At 37.4% G+C, this 22,152-nt stretch overlaps 1 protein-coding gene across 5 annotated transcripts in view; it reads right to left on the reverse strand.

Moving 5' to 3' along the window:
- Positions 1–22,152, reverse strand: part of LOC134355512 (copine-8-like) — a 674,862-nt gene that overhangs the window by 303,499 nt on the left and 349,211 nt on the right. For all 5 annotated transcript variants that reach the window (XR_010020101.1, XM_063065493.1, XM_063065495.1 and 2 more), the window contains one exon: positions 20,400–20,504. Coding sequence is in view for 4 of the 5 variants with exons in the window: in XM_063065493.1 (XP_062921563.1) it covers positions 20,400–20,504 (105 nt within the window). In the remaining variant the exon portion in view is untranslated. The remainder of the gene's footprint in view (positions 1–20,399; positions 20,505–22,152) is intronic.

Below are 22,152 nucleotides of genomic sequence, written 5' to 3' on the forward strand. Positions count from 1 at the left end.
AAAAAGATACTAATTCAGCTGAAAGCTATTCAGGATCACAAATAAGCAATAGAAAATGTATATAGGCACTGCAAAGGAACCATTTGTTATACAAAATGATTAAGTAATATGATTTTTTATGTACAACTATTACAAGTTTAAGTAAAGTTGCGTGCACTTGTTATCCCCCATTAGTATAGAGAGACCACTTTACAACTTAAGTTGGTGGAGAACAGCAGAAAACACATTACGGCCCTCACCAATAGTTAGCTCACACTTTTACTGTTCCGAGCATCCATTTATAAATTTTAGATTTATTTAATTCCTTGCAGTTCAATATCCAGCTGTCATGATGGTTTCAAAACTCATGCTTTCAGATCAATCTATTCTGCTGCAATACTATAATAACAGGATCTGGAAAATCTCCTGGAAATAGTGGATGTTATTAGATCCAGAATGGATGAGGAACTGAGAAATTAGTATTGGTAGAAACTCAATATTGGAGACATTAATTTCAGTGAAAGATAAGATACTGTACTGTATCTCCAAGACTACTAATCCGCATCCCAAGGACTTGAGAGAAGTTGCTACGGAGTTACTCAGTAACTATTTTCCAAAATTCCATTACTCTGACAGATAGAAAACAAGCAGGAGAGAGTAAATGAGAAACTAGGAGCCATTTGGTCAGACATTGACAGCTTGCAGTGTGCTAGAATCTATTTCATATTTTCTTATGACAGAATACGACGATTTGGTTTATCCAGTCAATACCATTTCTTTGAGTCTTCTTATCAGTCCGAGACCTCATTCTATTGTTTTCTTCGCTCAAACACCAACCAACTCTCTGTGATTATCTATCCATCATCTACACTAGGGGTAATTTACAAGTGCCCATTAGCCTCTCAGGATGTCTTTGTTATTTGGGAGAAACTGTAGCAACAGAGAAAAGGAGCATTCTCCACATGGGTTGGGGGATCAAGCACAGGTCACCAAAGTTGTACAGTAGTACTTCCAGCTGCTGACCCAGTGTGCTATGTATTAAGGAAGTGGCAGCAGAATACCTAGAAAATTACTGCCCAAAATAATAGAATTAGGCAGTGAATATTATGTTTCACAAAAATGGTAAAATTATATGAAGTTGGAACTATGCGGGGAACTAGCTAATGTGGTGCATTTGGAATTTTAAGTCTTCTCAAAGTACCACAAAAGAGATTATTAAACAAAATTAAAGCACACGTGTTTGGGAATAATACATCGATGTCAGTGTCATTTGATTTACGGACAAAAACAGAGTTAGAATAAATGGGTTAATTTCAGGTGGGGAGGCTGTTCCTAAGAGGATACTACTGGGGTCAGTACTAGAGCCCCAGCTGTTTATTCAATATCAGTGATTTGAATGAGGGGTGGATCAATCATAATCCAACACAGAGCCAGAATGACCTTGGTCCAAGAGCATGGAACGACCCGATGTTTGGCTGATTTAAGTGCTGGGCCAGATTGAAAAGCTCAGGGTGTCGGGGCCAAAGGACAAGGACGGGCCAGTGTTCATCTCACCGGTCCATGAGGTTTACTTGTCTCTGCAGTGAGCTAAGGCTGTAGCCTGCAACTAAAGGGCTCCTGGATTGGGTGCAGTGATGACTGGCTTCATGGCTGTGGATTCACCTTTGTGAACTTTTGTTCTGAACGTTATTTGCTTACTTTGATTGTTTGCACTAATTTTTCTTCTGCACATTTGGTGCTCGACAGCCTTTTTTAATGGGTCTATTGGGTTTCTTTGTTTTGTGGCTGCCCATAAGGAGACAAATCTCAAGATTGTACATAGTGTACATACTTTGATAATAAATGAACTTCAAACAAAGAAATGGTGGATGAACTGAATAAGTATTTTGTGTCAGTCTTCACTGTGGAACACTTGCAGTATGCCAGAACTTTGAGAGTCTTGCAGGTAGAAGTGAGGGTAGTTGCTGTTACAAAGAAAAACATTGTTGGGAAGCTGAATGGTCTGAAGGAAGATAAGTCTCACGGACCAGATGGGCTACACCCCAGGGTTCTGCAAGAGGTAGCTGAAGAGATTGTGGAGGCATTAGTAATGGTTTTTCAAGAGTCAATAGACTGAGGAATGGCTCTGGAGGACTGGAAAAGTGCAAATGACGCTCCAATCTTTGAGAAGGGAGGGAGGCAGAAGAAAGGAAATTATAGGACAGTAAGCCTAACTTCAGTGGTTGGGAAGATGTTGGAGTCTGTTATTAAGGATGAGATTTCAGGGTACTTGGAGGCACATGATAAAATAGGCCAAAGTCAGCGTAGCTAAAGTGCATGTGGAAAGGATGTTTCCTATTCTGTGTGTCTAGACCTAGAAGGCACAGCCTCAGAATAGAGGGACAGCTCCTTACAATAGCGATGAGGAGGATTTTCTTTAGTCAGTGGGTGGTGAAGCTGTGGAACTGATTGCTACAGACAACTGTGGATGACAAGTCATTGGTTATTGTGATGAAAGAGGGTTACAAAAAGTACACATAGATTAAGATGTTAACTGTCCTGTGCTGGCATCAGTGGGATCAGCAGTTGATCTGCCACCTGTCTTCAGGAGAAAGAGAGATAAGGAAGACAATGGAGCAGCATTTGGAAATGTTAATGAAGAGACGGGAGGTTTAACGGAAGGAGACACGGTCTGAGAGCTGTCAAGATCGGCTCCCTTTGAACCCTGAACTGTTTGAAGTGTGATGGACAGGCGATACCCCAGCAGGGGGATAAAAAGGGTCAGGTTCGCTAAGGCGACACACACGACACCACGAGGTAATGAGACCCTGGAAGCGGTGCGTCTCCCACAAGTCGGTGGGGTTTTGGAGGGTTGGTCGCAGGACCAAGCCATAGATGCACAGGGTGGAAAGGTACGTTCGGCAGGAACCTGGTGTGTGTCCGCCCTTGCCTAGGTGCCAGGTTCACTGCAGAGGAACGATCATATCTGAAACGGAGGGGTCACAGTCGGTGACCTCAGAAGACATTACAAAGGGCTTGCCCGAAAGCTGACTGTGAGGAATATCGAAGGTCTGTTTGGAATCCGATTTGAATATTCATTTGCTCTCTCTCTCTCTCCCCCACGGCAGTGATTACTGTGAACTGAACTGAACTCAATTGAACTGAACTTTGCGTCACTTTGAAACTGGTCATTTACCCCCAGATGACGATAGAGCTTGATTGATCCTATTATCCTAGATCTGTGTACATGTGTGTTTATTCATTGCTAACCTGTTGCATTTATATCCTTACTATTAGAGTACTGTGTTGCTTATTTCTTTAATAAAACTTTCTTAGTTCCAGTAATCCAGACTCCAACTGAGTGATCCATTTCTGCTGGTTTGGCAACCCAGTTACGGGGTACGTAACATTATATTTAAAGTGGATATTGATATATTCCTCTTTAGTCGAGGTGTCAAAGGTTACAGGGAAGGTAGGAGAATGGGATTGAGAGGGATAATAAATCAGTCATGATGGAATGGTGGAGCAGATTTGATGGTTCAGATAGCCTAATTCTGCTCCCGTGTCTCATGGGCTAAAAAAAAACGCTATGAAACTGCAATAAGAGAACCTGTACTTGGATCAAATCATGAATGATGTCATATATCAAACGAGGGCCATTCTGAAATAAGGGAAATAAAAGTCTATGCAGATTTTAGTCAGTTTCTAAGACTAGCACTGTATTTATAATGTTTACTGTTTTGCTTTAGATTTCTAATACCTCCTCTATTTCAGTTTTGGTCTGCCAATTTTAATTCATCTTTTCTGAATGTAAGTCTGACTGGCTATTAATATCCAAACTCCTTAGTTGTCTATGTATCAACAAAGACATCTGCAATGCATATGCAGTGGATTCCAGTTAACTGGAACACATCAGGACTAGTACATTTTGGTGCAATTAAGTGGCTGGCCCAATTAGTCAATGTTTCATGCAAATAGAAGGCATAAAAAAGAAACTATCATTTAAATAAGTAACAAATTACATACTTAAATTAAATGCAGAACAAATTAGAACTACCAATATTACTACAGTACTGTAAAACTGTTTACTAGTTCCTAACAGTTATCTATGGAGGAATTAATCCAGTGTACGCTACCATGTTCTTTTGACTGAGTGTAAGTGAATAAATTCAGTGCAGACACTTAGTGCATATAATGGACTGCCTATATTGTCTTCTTTCATGAAATAGTGTCAACATTTTTCTGCTTTTTAATTCATCATTTCTTGGTCCAAATGAATGATAGAACACACGCATATGCTACTGATGCTGTTTGCTCTAAGCACAGTGAGGTGTCTCATGGCCACACAAACGGTTGCATCCTCCAAATCTTCATTTTCATTGTAACATTTGATATGATTGTTGATGCCTTCAAATTTTTTATACTTCCAAATTTGCTGAAGTGGGGATATCATTTCATATTCACTTCCAGCCATTTCTCACACCACTGAGTCTGAATGATTGAAATCACAGTGAGCAAAATAGTTCTGAATTGTCTTACTGCTAATTTCTCACCAAATATCAGTGACAGAAATTACTGCTTTTTGAACACAAACACATGCAACTGATGCCATTTAAAAACTGTTCGCTCTAAGCACGGTGTAGTGTCTAACGGCCACACAAGCACATGCAACTGACTAGTTAAAAACTGGTCAGCAAGTTTTCTCCCCAACTGAGTGGCATAGTGTCCCAAATAGACAAAGGAAACCCCAGATATTTTCTCATTTAGTTTTTGTTTTTTTTTAAAGGTTGTCCCAAATAATTGGAATCCACTGTATTGTCTTCAAGCACTCTGAGACAGGGAAAATTAGTCATTCAGTAGTTAAACTTTAACTACTGGATTGTTAAAGGGATGACCAAGGCTTCCAATAACCTATATAATGATTTCAGATAATAGTGCTTGTAGTCTTAATTCATGACAACTGATCTGTTTTCTTGATTTTGTCAATTGAGTCCGAAGTGTTCGAATTGCTGGGACAATAGAGATGTAATAACAACCTTCCTCTATGCTGCTTTGGTCCTTACAGGCTCTGTGCCAACTACCATTTGAAGTCACATGGAGTCATTGATGTTAGACCCTACCTTATCTTTCTTTCTCATTCAATTATGCCTAGCGTGAACGCATTTCTTCTCACACAGACAAACCACTGCAGTTTCTTTCTTTCTGTAAACCCCATCACCTTCCAATTTCTTAAATTATTTGCTGCTTCAGGAGTCTAGTGCACAATGTGCCACACACTGTACCTCCTGGTATCTCCAATACGACTGTTCATTCCGGTTAGTGGCTATTAAGGAGAACAATGAGCAGGATTTTTTTTGTATGTTAAGGACATAAACATTTGTTTATACAATTTAGAAGAAATAAAAGGAAACGAAGTTCTTAAAACCGAACCCAAAGAAGACCCTTGTAATGAATTACATTCAAGATTTACCCAATGTGGATTTAAAGATACATCCAAATCTCGTAACCAAAATTTTAAGTATCGAATATTAATTGCCCAATAATACAATCTAAAATTTGGCAGGGCAAGCCCCCCCTCCTTTTTAGATTTCTGTAAATACTTTTTACCTAGCCTAGGATTTTTGCTCTGCCATATATATGAGGAAATTTTTGAATCAACATTATCGAAAAAAGATTTTGGGATAAAAATTGGAACCCGTTGAAATACATATAGAAATTTGGGCAAAATAATCATCTTAATAGCATTAATCCGACCAATCAAAGACAAAGAAATTGGTGACCATTTAGTAAACAAAAGTTTAATCTGATCAATTAAAGGTAAAAAATCAGCTTTAAATAAGTCTTTATACTTCTTCGTAATTATTATCCCTAAATATATAAATGAGTCAGTAACCAATTTAAAAGGTAAAAATCCATAAATAGGTACCTGCTTATTTAGGGGAAATAATTCAATCTTATTAAAATTCAATTTTTAGCCAGAGAAGTTACTAAATTGAGCCAACAAAGCTAGAATAGCAGGAATTGACTTCTCCGGATTAGAGATATATAATAACAAATCATCTGCATATAGTGATAATTTATATATTTCATTTCCGTGGGTAATACCAAAAATATTGGGCGAGTCACGGATAGCAATTGCTAAAGGTTCAAGGGCGATATTAAATAGTAAAGGACTAAGAAGGCATCCTTGCCTAGTACCACGAAAAAGACGAAAAAAGGGAGATCTTTGATTATTAGTACAAACCGAAGCTACCGGGGAATAATATAACAATTTAATCCAAGATATAAATGTCAAACTAAAATTAAATTTCTCAAGCACGCTAAATAAATAAGGCCATTCAACTCTGTCAAAGGCTTTCTCAGCATCTAATGAGATAATACATTCTGGGGTAATAAGTGAGGGGATATAAACAATATAAATTAACCTCCTAATATTAAAGGATGAATAATGATTTTTAATAAAGATCTTTTGGGTTCAATCAATTTATTTTAGCAAGTCCTATTATATCTAATTTCCTTTTTCAACCTTCCACTATGGATCAAGCTTACTTTGACTGGAAAACCAAAGGTATAGTACGTTTTCATGATTTAGGTTGGATAATTGTTTCATGTCTTTTGATCAACTTTCTAATAAATATAACTTACCCAGATCTCACTTTTTTAGATACCTACAGATTAGAAACTTTTTAATTACTGCTTCTCCTAATTTTCCACACTCATATCCAATGGATACTTTGGAAAAAATTTTAGATCTACATCTCTCTCAGAAAAGTGTTGTAGCAATTATTTATAACATAATTATGAATTTATGTCCTGATGTTTCCAATAAAATTAAAGCTGATTGGGAAAGAGAACTTAAGATTACTATACCGATTGAAAAATGAGAAAAAATTCTTCAATTGGTTAATTCATCCTCTATATCTGCTAAACATGTGTTGATACAGTTTAAAGTAGTGCACAGGGCTCATATGTCCAAAGATAAACTAGCTCGTTATTATTCTTATATTAATCTTATATGTGATAGATGTCATTCCGAGATAGCCTCTTTAACTCACATGTTTTGGTTATGTCCTTTGTTGGAAAAATATTGGAAAGATATTTTTGATATTATTTCAACCGTTTTGAATATAGACTTACAACCTCATCCAATTACTGCTATTTTTGGATTACCAATGATAGACTCAAACCATTTAACATCTTCAGCACGCTGGATGATTGCATTTCTTACTTTAGTGGCTAGAAGATCCATTTTGCTGAATTGGAAAGAGATTAACCCTCCTACTGTATTTCACTGGTTTTCACAAACTATGTTGTGTTTGAATTTGGAAAAAATTAGAAGTGTGGTTTATGACCCTTCCATTAACTTTGAAAAAACTTGGAGGCCATTTATTCAGCATTTTCATATGATGTAATTTGACCATTTCCAAACTTATTTTACTTCTCTGTACTGTTGGTTGAGAGGAATGGAGTCATTGACATTAAGGTTTTCTTCTCTTCCATTTTTACTTTGTTAGAATTGCCCAAGTCTTTTTAGTTTAGTTGACTAATTCTGGTTAGTTTTTTTTTGGGGTAGGGTTTGTTTTTTTTTCTATTTTTTTTCTTTTTCATGATTTTTCTCCAGTTTTTTTTGTCCTGTACTATTCGTTATCCTACACGATTGGGAGTTTTGTCAATTTATACTACTTGGTTTTATAATTACTCATTTTAAGTATAACAATGTATTTCCAACAATTTGTATTATTGCTATGTTATGTTTATATTTTATGAAACTATAAAAAGATTGAAAAAGAAAGAAAGGACATAAACAGTATCTAGGCTAGGCAGAGAAGCTATGGACAAAGTGCTAGAAAATAGGATTAGCATAGATATGTACTGAAGGGCTGGCATGGGCACAGTACACTATAAGGTCCTTTTACTGTGTTGCATGTCTCTATGATTAAATGACTCTAAAAGATTATCATCAAAGCACTCACTGGCTGACTAGCAATTCCCATAATAGGAATATAATATAAAAGGCCTTTGCTGTGAAAAAAATCTTTTTATATTTGTGTTATATCTAAGAATATATCATAAACATGGCATTTTATTGTCAGGAATGCACAAGGAATCAAATGCAAGAGTGATTCGATATGCCCAATGCAGAAATGAAACAGAACCAATACGCAAAAATAGACTAAAATTACCATACAAGAGTGAATATTTTCATTCCCTGAATGGATTTGCAAATGCAAGGGGAAAATCAAAGTGCATGCGGAAATATAAATTGCCACTTAAATGTTGGTTGCAAATTTAAAAGTAATTTTAATTATTCGGTCATATGCCTAACAAAGCGAAAGTAATATAAATTCTGAATTGAATGAATAAAAATTAGCTTGCTAACCAAAATATTTTCTGGTTTTCTTTTAGAGATGCAGAATTTTCAATTTTTACTTCAGATTTCCAATATTTGTAGTTATTACTCTTTCTCAACCATGCAACTGGAGTTGACAATTAAATGAAGAATATAGGGTATATTGTGCCAATAATTCCTTCCAACATACTGGTAACATCCTTCATTTATAAATAACCATGATTACAAATAGTTTACTGGAACACTCACTTGATGAAGCATTGTAAGGATTGTTATTAAAAGGATGAGGAAGACATTTTTTAGCCAGAGGGAGGCAAATCTGTGGAGTTCTTTGCCAAGTCATTGGGTATATTTAAAGCTGAGGTTGATCGGTTCTTGATTAGTAAGGGTGTCAAAGGTTATGGGAAGAAGACAAGAGAATGGGTTTGAGGGGGAAAGTAAATCAGAGGAGCAGACCCAATGGAATGAAAGGCCTGATTCTGGTCCTACGTCTTATGGTCTTAAGTGTCAACAGGTCATAGTATTTACATATCCACACTAGACCAAACATGCTGCAATTACATGTTGTCCTACTCTCCCTTCGCCTTTTCCCAAGCGTGATTCCCCTCTCCCTGCACCTTCCCCATTCTCAGTCCACAATAGAGACCCATATCAGAATCAGGCTTATCATCACTCACATGTCATGATTTTTTTCCTCTGGCATCAGTACAATGCAATACATAACATTATTACAGTGCTATGCAAAAGTCTTAGGCACCCTATATACTTTGTTTGTGCCTAAGACTTTTGGTTCAGTACTGTACATGATAAATTTATTAATTAATCCTAAAATCTGATATTTGTTAGGGTCTGTCAAATTAAACTGTCATGTTATAATTGCACTAAACCAATGGCAATATTTTAACGGAGAAAAAAATAAAAAAGTATCTGTTTAACGGAGAAATTTTCACTGAGAAATTATATGGCATCCCCCATTCATTGTAAAGTGTTGTATGATCCAAAACTGATCATTTTGGAATTGATAGCATTAATCATCATTTTCAGATGAAACAACCCCATAAGCAAAATTTCACATAAAATATCCTGAGAAACTCCACAGAAATTTGAAATTTATCCTCTTTGGTTCAAATCTCGATTGATTTCATTCATCTGATGATTCTGAGATGAGCAATATAACACACTAAGCTTCCAATTTGTAACAGATAAAGAAAAGTTTTGATCAAGGGCGAGTCTTTGAGAAGTGAGGGAAGCCATACTCAAAAATGTTTTGAAATGGATATGTCATTAATTTTGCTGGTTACTACAGAAGTCTGTAGCAAATTTTGCATTTAAAAACTGATTTTCTGTACTTTTGTATGAAATGATGAAATAGCTTATTCTGTACAATTTTCTACAACTTAAACATTGGAATTTGCTGTTAATATCATTGTAACCTTCTGAAAGTTAATGTAATTCACTAAAACACAACAAATGATACAATACTATTTAGCCTTTTACTTTTCCTAATCTTTTATGAAGAAATTTCTAGTCCTATTTTAATAAAAATATTGTGAAAATAAAATCAATTGACTTCAGTATCGTAGCACAGGAACTACAGCCACATTAACTATGATGTTGTATTCACTGCTTCCAGACACTGCTGAGAATACACAATGTGTGTGATGCAACAGGACATCTCAGAGACATTTGGGGCCAAAGTCCCACAATCTTGCTTTGCTTCCCCGTAAGTAACAACCTAGCTAAAGTAGCTATGAGAGCTACCTGTTTAATGTTCTTGCTCTCAATAAACTGTAGTCGCTTATACTAAATGTTGTCCCTGAAGCTCTATTCACCCAGACAATCCTGAAACCAATGGTGTTGAGGCACCTGGAGAATTGTTACAGTGAATAACTCCACGTTTATTAACTCATTTGTGGTTGTCTACAAGAGACACTGCCACAAGAAAACAGCAAGGATCACCACCATCCAGACCATGTCCTATTCTTGCCGTTGCTTTCAGGAAGGAGGTAGAGGAGCCTTGGTCCCACACCACCAGGTTCAGGAACAGTTATTACCCTTCAACCATCAGGCTCCTGAACCAGCATGGATAACTTCACTCACCTCAACTCTGAATTGATTCCACAATCTATGGATGCATTTTCAAGGTGTCTACAATTCATGTTCTCAATATTATTTATTTATTTGTTTCTTTGTATTTGCACAGTTTATCTTTTACACACTGATTGTTTGTCAGTCTTTGTGTGCAGTTTTTCATTGATTCTATTCTATTTCTTCATTCTACTGTGAATGTGCACAAGAAAATTGAATCCCAGGGTAGTATCTGTCAACACATATGTACTTTGATAATAAATTCACTTCGAACTTTGTACATTAAACAGACAACAAAGTACCAGTGATGCGCTGAAGTCAATCAAACTAAATTTCAGAAGCTGTGTATAACATCTAACTGCTGCCATTCTGTGCATTTAAGTACAATTCTGCCCATCAAATCATCATTTTAATTCTTGGGCCAATTTTTTTCTTCTGCACTCTATTCTTCACTGATAATACCATTACAATAAGGTTCAATGCAAGCTCTCGGGACAGCACTTCATCTTCCAAGCCAGTACGTTGCAGCAATTTGACTTGAGTTTAGCAATTTCAGATAACCAGAACTTCAGAATTTCTTTATAGATTTCAGATTTCTGAAATTCACAGTGCTTTTTTTCCTAACAATACTTCAGCTCCATACTTCAATTTTTTTTTACAGGATTATCTTTAGCTTCCCCCTACTTGTCCCACCACCACAGCCACCATTTAGTCATATGTTCGCTCCTGCCTTCTACCTGGTATTTCTGCAGAAGTTCTTACATAGCTAGCTTCTAGTCAACATTGACCCCAAAACACTGATGGTGGGGACAGTAATGATAAAGTTATTAAATGTGATGAGTAAGTAGATTTTTCTCTTGTTACAGATGCTCAGCACATGCATTAAAAGCCACTTATCAGTGTGTTCTCAAAGTTGTCTACACTTACTGAGCAGCCGTGTCATGACTTGAAACTTGCTCAAACATCAGGAAGCATATCCACTTATGCGACATTTTTGTTAAAGGAATAGCAGAAAATAATTGAAAATAGGACTACTGCCCTAAGAGGCTCTCTTATATATACCATTAAACTGCCAACACAACCACCATTTTTCTTTGTATAAATGATGCGTTCGATCACTGTAAAGAATTCCAATTCACTTTCATTTTACGAAGGCTCGTTGATTCCCCATTTTGTGAAGACTAACTTCTATTATGTTGTGTCATGAAGAGAGCCTTTTTGGAGTAAAGGTGCTTGCATAATGTCTTCTGCATTCAGATGTCTTCTGGTATCAATGCAGATGGGGATATTATTGAACCTTTTCCACACATTAGTTGTTTAATTGTCTTGCACCATTTATAAACAGGAGAGAAATTGCTTCCTGAGACTGGCCCAGATGGATTCTCCGGCCATGTTCTCAGATTCTGGCTGAACCAGCTGTCAGGAGCATTTGCAGACATCTTTAACTTCTCCCCACTCCCATCAGAGTTTCTCACCAGCTTTAAGAAGACAACTGTCACAGTGCTAGAGGAAAACAAGGAAATGGCCATTGAAGCTTGATGGCTCTGACATCCATCATGATGTAAAATGAGAGGCTCATTATGCCACACATCAACTCCAGCTACCCAGACAATCATGATCAACTGCAATTCTCCTCCCTCCAAAACAATTCTACAGTAGATGTCATCTCCCTGGCCCTACATTCACTCTTGAACATCAATATGATAAAGACACCTCTATCACATTACTATTTATTGCTTATATCTCCACCTTTAATATCATAATTCTAAACAAACTCATTCCCAACCTCCTCAGCCCAGGATTCCATAACTGGAACTTTAACTTCTTGACAAACAGATTACACTGTTTAAGAACAGGCAACCAGATCTATATTATCCTGGTGCTCCACAAGGCTGTGTCCTCAACTTCTTACTATACAGCCTACACACTCGCAATTGTGTGGCCAAATCCTGCTCTAACTCCATTTACAAGTGTGCAGATGACACTGCCTTTCTGGCCAGATCTCAAACAACAATGAAACAAGAATACAGGAAGGAGATAAGAAGCCTAGTGGCATAATGTCATGACAATAGCTTCTTCCTAATGACAAGATAGTGAAGGAGCTAGTCAGTGACTTCAGGAAGTGACGTGAAACGTACATCTATATCTATATCAATGATGCTAAGGTGGAGATGGTTGAGAGCTTCAAATTCCAAGGTCTAAATACCACCAACAATTTGTCCTGGTCCAGCCATGTAGACGTTATGGCCAAAAAAGCACAGCTAGCCCTTTAGTTCCTCAGAAGTCAAGGAAATTCAGCATGTTCCTGGTGACTCTCACCAATTTTTACAAATACACCTTAGAAGGTGTCTTATCCAGAAGCATTACAGCTTGGTATGGCCACACCTCTGGCCAAGACCACAAGAAATTGCAGAGCGTTGTAAATGCAGCCCAGTCTATAATGCAAATTAGTCTCTTGACTCCATCCACTTCCTGTTGCCAAGGGAAAGCAGTCAATCAACAAACTACCCACCCCCTGTCATCTTCTCATCTCCCTCCACTCCATATCGGGCAAAAAAGACAAGAGTTTGAGAACACACATCACCAGGCTCAAGGACGAATTCTGTCCCTCTGTTATCAGATTCCTGAACTGACCTTTCAACTAATAACTATGAACCATTGATCTAACAATCTACCTCATAGTTGTATACCTGCACTGCACTTTCTCTCGAGTAGCAACCACCTTATTTTACAAACTCTTCTTTAACCATCTTGAGGTAGTAATATACAGCATGATCTCTCTGGATGGCACATAAAGAAAATATTTACTATATCTTGGTACAAGTGACCATAATAAACCAATACCAACATGAATCAGTGCTGATGAAAAGAAAATATTGCAGATATTTGCCGGTAATTACAAAGGTAACGGATAACCAAAAATGATTGCTCCATCAACAGTTCATACTGCTTCTAGAATACAGAGCACAAGACTCTCTAACTATTTATTCCTTCTCTGGAAGGTTAAGTTCTGTGCTCTTATATCTTGAACCTCAAACATTATACAATTAACTTCAAGAACAATCATCCTGTTGTATTTCATATAAAACTAGAGTGGTGATAACTTCTCTGCATCACAGACGCCAACATCCCCCTAAGTGCATTTGATCACATCACGTTGAGTTTTCAAATTAGTTGCACCAAGAAGTATATTCAACTTTGTTCCCAATGCCTATACTGGCTATGCACCTCCTTTTCTTAACCAGGGCCTCAATATCTCTTGACTATCAAGGCCCCCACACCTGTTATCTTTACCTTTTATTTTGACAGACACATACAAGCTTTGTACTCTCAAAATTTCACTTTTCAAGGCCTCCCACTTACCAGGTATACCCTTGGCAGAAAATAAGCCTGTCCCACTCCACACTTCCCAGATTCTTTCTGATACCATCAAAATTGGACTTTCTCCAATTTAGGATATCAACTACAGATAGGACCTAACTTTTTGCACATCTACTTTGAAACTCATGGCATTGTAATCACTAGATGCAAAGTGTTCCCCTACACATAATTCTGTCACCTGCCCTGTCTCATTCCAAATAGCAGATCAGGTATCGTGCACTCTCTCGTTGGGACTTCTACGTACCGATTAAGGATACTGTTCTGGACACATTTGACAAACTCTATCCCATCTATTCCTTTTACAATAAGGGAATCCCAGTCAATACGTGGAAATTTAAAATCACCTACTATAACAACCTTATGTTTCTTGCAACAGTCAGCGATCTCTCTGCAAATATGTTCCTCTAAATCTCTCAGACATTTGGGTGGTCTGTAATTTAGCACCATTAATGGAAGGCACAGGGTATATACATCCCAAAGAGGAAGAAGTACTCTAAAGGAAAGATGACAAAACCATAGCTAACAAGATGAGTCAAAGTCAACATAAAAGCCGAAGGGAGAGCATATAACAGACCAAAAATCAGGGTGAAGTTCGAGGATTGGGAAGCTTTTAAAAACCAACGAAAAAACAACTAAAAAGGTCATTAAGAATGTAAAGACGGAATACGAAAGTAAACTAGCCAATAATATTAAAAAAGGATACCAAAGCTTCTTCAGATACATAAAGTGTAAAAGACAGTGAAGAGTGGATATCAGACCACTGGAAAATGATGCTGGAGATGTTGTAATGGGAGACAACGAAATAGCAGATGAACTGAATAAGTATTTTGGATCAGTCTTCACTTTGGAAGACATTGGCAGGGGCATGAAGTGTGTGAAGTTACCATTACCAGGAAGATGATTCTTGGGAAACTGAAAGGTCTGAAGTTAGATAAGTCACATGGACCAGATGGTGTACACCCCAGAGTTCTGAAAGAGATGACTGAACAGATTGTGGAAGCATTAGTAACGATCTTTCAAGAATCACTAGATTCCGGAATGGATCCAAAAGACTGGAAAATTGCAAATATCACTTCAGTCTTTAAGAAAGAAGAGCAGCAGAAGAAAGGAAATTATACGACAGTTAGTCTGACCGCAGTGGTTGAGAAGATGTTGGAGTCCATTATTAATGATGAGTTCTCAGGGTACTTGGAGGCACATGATAAAATTGACCATAGTCAGCATGGTTTCCTCAAGGGAAAATCTAGCCTGACAAATCTGTTGGAATTCTTTGAAGAAATAACAAGCAGAATAGACAAAGGAGAATCAGTTGATGTCGTGTACTTTGATTTTCAGAAGGCATTTGACAAGGTGCCACACATTAGGCTGCTTAACATGGTATTACAGAAAAGATTCTAGCATGGATAAAGCAGTAGCTGATTGGCAGGAGGTAAAGAGTGGGAATAACAGGAGTTTTTTCAGGGTGGCTGTCAGTGACTAGTGGTGTTCCACAGGTGTCTGTGTTGGAACAAATTCTTCTAATGTTATATGTCAACGACTTGGATGATGGACTGCCGAGGGTTCTCAACCCGAAACATCGACTGTACTGTTTTCCATAGATGCTGCCTGGCCTGCTGAGTTTCTCCTGCACTGTGTGTGTTGCTCGGTTTTTGTTAGAATTGATGGCATTGTTGCAAGGTTTGCAGATGATATGAAGACATGTGGAGGGGAAGGTAATTTTGAGGAAGTAGAGTGGTTACAGAAGGACTTAGACAGATTAGGACTGTGAGCAAAGAAATGGCAGATGGAATACAGTGTTGAGAAGTGTATGGTCATGCACTTTGGTAGAAGAAATTAAAGGGTTGACTATTTTATAAGTGGAGAGAAAATACAAAAACCTTAGGTGCAAAGGGACTTGGCTATCCTTGTGTAGGATTCCTTAAAGGTTAATTTGCAGGTTGAGTATGTAGTGAGGAAGGCAAATGCAATGTTAACATTCATTTCAAGAGGACTAGAATATAAAAGCAAGGATGTAATTTTGAGACTTTATAAAGCACTGATGAGGCTCACTTGGAGTATTGTGAGCAGCTTTATGTCCTTTATCTTAGAAAGGATCTGCTAAAACTGGAGAGGTTCAAAGGAGGTTCATGAAATAGACTTCAAGATTGAATGGCTTTTCATATGAAGAGTGTTTGATGGCTCTGGGCCTGTATTCGTTGGAATTCAGAAGAATGAGGGGTGACCTCATTGAAACCTATCCAATGGTGAAAGGGCTTGATAGAGTAGACGTGGAGAAGATGTGTCCTATGGTGAGAGAGTGTACGACCAGAGGACACAGCCTCAGAATACAGGGGTGTCCTTTTAGAATGGAGATGAGGAGGAAATTCTTTACCCTGAGAGTGGTGAATCTGTGGAATTCTTTGCTACAGGCAGCTGTGGGGGCCAAGTCTTTATGTGTATTTAAGGCAGAGATTGATAGATTCTTGATTGGTCAGGGCATGAAGGGATTTGAGAGAAGGCAGGAGATTGGGGCTGACAGGAAAATTGGATCAGTCATGATAAAATGGCAGAGCAGACTTAATGGGGCCAAATGGCCCAAATCTGCTCCTATATCTGATGGTCTTAATGTGATCATATCTTCCTTATTCCTCAATTCCACCCTTAACACATCACTAGACAAGTTCTACAGTCTGTCCTGACTGAGCACTGCTGTAACATTTTCCCTGACTAGTAACGCCACTCCTCTTCCTTAAATCTCTCCTGTTCTGTCATGTCTAAAACAACAGAACCCCAGAATATTGAGCTGTCAGTCCTGTCCTTCCGGGAACCAATTCTCACTAATGGTTACAATATCATAATATCATAGATGTTGATTCATGCCTTGTGCTCATTGGCCTTGCATTCGATACTTTTTGCATTGTACACAGTTCAGGACATTAGTCGCACCATGCTCAACCTTTTGGTTCCTGGCTTTGCCTGAGGTATTAACAACATCTGCCTGCACAAACACTGCACTAATTGTTCTGGTACTCCGAAGGAGTACCACACGCCATGTCAGATGATGTGGTTGATGATGGTCTTTCCATGACCATGATTGTTCTTGGCAAATATTTCTACTGGTGTAGTTTGCCATTACCTTCTTCTGGGCAGTGTCTTTACAAGAGGGGTAACCCCAGATATTATCAACACTGTTCAGAGATTGTATGCCTGGCATCAGAAGTTGCTTAACCAGGACTTGTGATGTGCACCAGCTGCTCATCCAACCATCCACCACCTACTCCCATGATCCTAACTGAGGGGGAGGAGGGGGCACTAAACAGGTCCCACAAGGGAGACCTGCAGGCTGGCAGAGAAAAGGGGTGCCTTACACCTCCTTTGGTCGAGGAATATCTCCAACCCGCCACTATTGCTGTGCCATGGGCAATTTAACTTTGCTAAAGACACTCCATATACGCTAATTCGTATTGTTGTGGATTTCCCTCTTTATCACTTTTGCATTGAGCATTTCTTGAGCAGAATTGATACTTTGGAGTGGACTGTAGATAAATACTGGATTTGATCCACATTAATTTAGTGGCAAGCTAAAGGCAAGTGCTTAAGTTCAAAGTAAAATTTATTATAAGACCATAAGACAAAGGAGCAGAAGTCGGCCATTCGGTCCATCGAGTCTGCTCCGCCATTCCATCATGAGCTGATCCATTCTCCCATTTAGTCCCACTCCCCCGCCTTCTCACCATAACCTTTGATGAAAGGTTATCAGAGTATATACGTGTCACCATATACAAACCTGCGGGTCTGTTTGATCCTACATACCGTTTTTCTGTAACTCCCGGCCGAACTACTGCTTAATAGCAGAGGGGATGAAAATGGGTATCTACACTAGGATTCATATAATATTTTACCATTTTATTTGGATGTTTCTCATTCTGAAGACGGTAAAATCAGGACAAGTAATTAGTCCGTAAATAATTCCAGCTATATTAATCTAATACCTATTTGGCTGAAATGTATTGCATTTTAATTTCAATTACATTAATTATAAACCTGAAATTTTCTCAGCCTTCCCTAATAAATAAATACTAACCCTTAATATTTTTAGAACTCAGTCAACAGATTTTTTTTCTGATTAATGATGTTGGGAACAGATGCTTATAATTTGATGTAGCTGCAATCAGCTTTGAAAGCCAGAGTGTGGGCAGCTGTGGAGGCCCAGTCATTGTGCATATTTAAAGTGGAGGTTGATAGGTTAGTTATTAGTAAAATTACAAGGAGAAGGCACGTGAATGCTGCTAAGAGGGATAGTAAATCAGCCATGATGGAATGGCAGATCAGACTTAATTGCTGAGTGGCCTAATTTTGCTTCTATGTCTTAATTATTAAACATGTTGTAGTTATCATCTTAAGGTCTCCTACTTCTTACCAATATGAGTCACTTACCAATGAAAATGTTGCAAAATTTCCACACTATTTGCACCACATTTAACATTGACACACTCCGACTCTCAACTGGAAAGTTCAAAATAATTGAAGTGATTGGAGTGAAAAAATTTGGCTTTCAAGAAATCAGGACAATATTCTAACAGTTTTAACAGACAAGGTTGTGAGATATTGCTGTGAATTTCTGATGAAGTATCATCTGCCACATGCAAAGCCTTCTTTATCAATGTGATTTCTCAAGATTGCATGCAAGAAATAGATGGGAATTAAAATCCCTTTGCTTAAAAGTTTGTTTAACTTTCATGAAAATTGAGTAAAGTTGCAAAAACTCAAATGCAATCATGGTAAGAGAAAAGCTTGTTTTTTTGACAATCTGTTATTTTAAAAGCTTCTTAAGAATGTACTATATTATTCATAAGTTACCTGCTTGACATTTACATGGATATTTTCCATTAATACTACCAATGAATATTTGTTTAGAATTATTAACAATCTTCACAAAGTGGCGAAAATGTGTTCTAACACTGATCACAGCAGAAATTATCTCATCCCTTCTGTTGAACTAATGAACACAAAATCTGTTTGCAAAGATTCCGGCTAGGTGATCAATTCAAGCAGCAGAATGCAATCTCATTATCAAAATCTTTCCCTGGTCAGCAATATACCAAAAGTGCTGAAGATTGAAAAATGGAAACAATTTCATGCTACCGTCTCTGAATTTTAATCTGCCACTTCAGAAAGATGAGATTCATGTACAATTGTAAATGATGCACAATATAATTTGGTTAACTGCTTTGTACGAAAAGAGTTTAAGAAAAGTCTGACACTAAAATTTGTATCGGCAGAAATTTTAAGTAGCTTTTTTTCATCTCTGTAGCGCTTGTGAAATCAGATCTTCTAATTCAATCTCAGCAGCCCGCTGTTTGTCACTGTCTGTCTTTATCTCCTCAGCAGCAAAAAAATATGGAAGAGAGTTAAAAGAAACCTGGCTCGTGGTATTCAGCCTGCAATGAACAACAGGACTCTTATGAGCTTTGGTTACAGAGTACCTGGGATGCAATTACATAGCTTCCTGAAAGTGTGTTCCTATCTTGTGCGATGTTCTTTGTTCTAATTATTTTTGCCAACCATACACAATGGGCTGGGTTTTCCTTGATATCGACTTGTCTTCTGCCTGCCTCCTGTGAAAATCTTGAAGTTGCATTAACTTTTTGCATTCACTTGGCTCCTAATCAATTCTCCACTGCCAAGCCATTCCACAAAGAACAGCCCCCTAGAAGCAGCTAGGCCTCCAGTGGCTCAAACTGAGACCCTATCCATGGACTTCCCTCAAGACATTCAAGCTGCTGGAAGGTCTTTTCCATTCACCAAGGTCTCTGATGATCAGAGACATTTAAAAACAGATGAATAATTTCAAGAACTAAACATAGCTATTTAAAGAGCAATTAATACGTGAATGAATTAAAATCTCATCATTAACTAAAATAACAAAAATAGAACTTTTAAATGGACAAGAACACCATTCAAATTAATGAGGCCAGACACGTCAACCCAGTTCAATCAGCTCCTCTGCTGAGTTTGATCAGAAATCAGCCTTAGTTCTACCTGAAATCCGTCCTAGGTTGCATTATTCTTTTGTGCTCCCACATCTCCCAATGTCCTGGAGGCTACAGTTACCCACAGCTGCCAAGTCAGCCTTCTTTGGTTTTAACTGAGTCTCCACCCATGGACTGCCTCCATGGTTTTCATACGGTGCGAAGGCTTTTTCCATTCTGATGATCAGAGACATTTAGAAACAGTTGAAATAAATATATGTATATTTATATTATTTTAATTGCAAGTATTTGAATGAATTAAAAAATTAACCACAATAATAAACTTTAATCGTTTTAGCATAGATGGCAATCCAGCACAATAGTTCACAAAACAACCCAGCTCTTGTCACTAAATCCATGGCCCAATGAGGTCAGATAGGTTGGCATCTGACCTCCAGCACATCCCATCATGCATTACTGTTTGAGTGATTGCAGATATCTAGAGCATGTTGACAGATGACAACAGTGTCAACCAGTCCAATGGAACTATGGTATTCTTTCTCTTCATGTTTCAAATATGCTTACTTGTTCTGTAGATGCCTTTCCACTGAGTCATCCATCTCATTACTCATTTTCCTATGCACTTAAAGACCATAATTCTAGAAACCTACCTATCGTAGTCACCGTTGCAGAGAGCCCGCACAGGAATGCAAAACTGCTGCCACACAGGATTCAGTGTATTTTTCACCACCTCCGTTTTATGGCAAATTGTGAAGCTAGAAACACAAATAAAAATGAATTCCAAACTGTCAAAGCAACAAATATAATTATTTCCTGTGGAAAGTTTTAGAAAGCTGTGCACATTTATGTCAAAAGAGTCACAAGCACTCTCTTGAAAAAAGTGCATGCCTTACCTTGCAAGACATGTACTAAATTTCATTATCTACGTGATATTAATGAAAGACCAAGTTACATATTCCTTCATGTTATTCCCCAAGAGCATTTATGGAGAAAGGCTTTATTTCTAAGTGCATTCTAAAACAATAGTACAGATTTGTATTGTTCTTTCTTTCTTTCTTTCTTTTTAAATCTTTTTATTGAGTAAGTATACAAAAAAGGTAAGCCATATAAACATTAATACAATGTTAAAGTATAATAAAATTCCAAAAGATAACAATACCAAAAAGAAAATACTACAAACAATGTAATTTAAGCATAAGAAACCAAGATAACATAATAGTATACTAGATTTTATATATATCAATGGAAAAAAAGAAAAAAAAAACCCCAAAAAAAACCCACCGTGCAACTAACTAAAAGCAAAGCAAAGCAATGGGCTAACTTGAAACCAAACAGAGTTAAACTTAAAATCACGTCCTCAATCCCGACCTCCATTAAAACAGTGAAAAAAAACAAGAAGGGTAAATATTACATTAAATGAAAATATCGAATAAAAGGTCCCCAAATCTGTTCAAATTTAAATGAAGAATCATAAAGGTTACTTCTAATTTTCTCCAAATTCAAACATAAAATCGTCTGAGAAAACCAAAAAAAGGTAGTTGGAGCATTAAGCTCTTTCCAATGTTGTAAAATACATCTTTTCGCCATCAAAGTAAGAAATGCAATCATTCTACGGGCTGAAGGGGAAAGATTACTAGAAATTTTAGGTAGTCCAAAGATAGCAGTAATAGGGTGAGGAGAGATATCTATATTTAATACCTTAGAAATAATATTGAAAATATCTCTCCAAAAAGTTTCCAAAGTAGGGCAAGACCAAAACATATGAGTTAAAGAGGCTATCTGCCCCGAACATCTATCACAGAAAGGATTAATATGCGTGTAAAAACGCGCTAACTTATCTTTGGACATATGTGCTCTATGAACCACTTTAAATTGAATTAGGGAATGTTTAGCACAAATAGAGGAAGTATTAACTAATTGTAAAATCTGCCCCCAATCATCCACAGAAATGGTAAGCCCCAATTCCTGTTCCCAATCTACCCTAATCTTATCAAATGGAGCTTTCCTAAGTTTCATAATAATATTATAAATCATAGCCGATGCACCTTTCTGACATGGATTAAGTTTAATTATCGAATCTAAAATATATATAGGAGGAAGCATTGGAAAGGAAGAAAGTATAGTACTTAGGAAATTTCTAACTTGTAAATATCTAAAAAAATGTATTCTTGATAAGTTATATTTATTAGATAATTGTTCAAAAGACATAAGGGAACCATCTAAAAATAAATCCAAAAACCGTAAAATACCCTTAGTCTTCCAAGTTTGAAAAGCGCGATCCGTAAAAGAGGGAAGTATTGTTCTTTGAAATAGATGATGTCTTGAATTAGAGGCAACTGCAACATAAAACATTTATCCTTTTGGACTCTAAGATGATTTCAATCATGATTAATTTTTGGCTTG

The sequence above is a fragment of the Mobula hypostoma genome, chromosome 13, assembly GCF_963921235.1.
Source record: "Mobula hypostoma chromosome 13, sMobHyp1.1, whole genome shotgun sequence".
NCBI lineage: Eukaryota > Metazoa > Chordata > Chondrichthyes > Myliobatiformes > Myliobatidae > Mobula > Mobula hypostoma.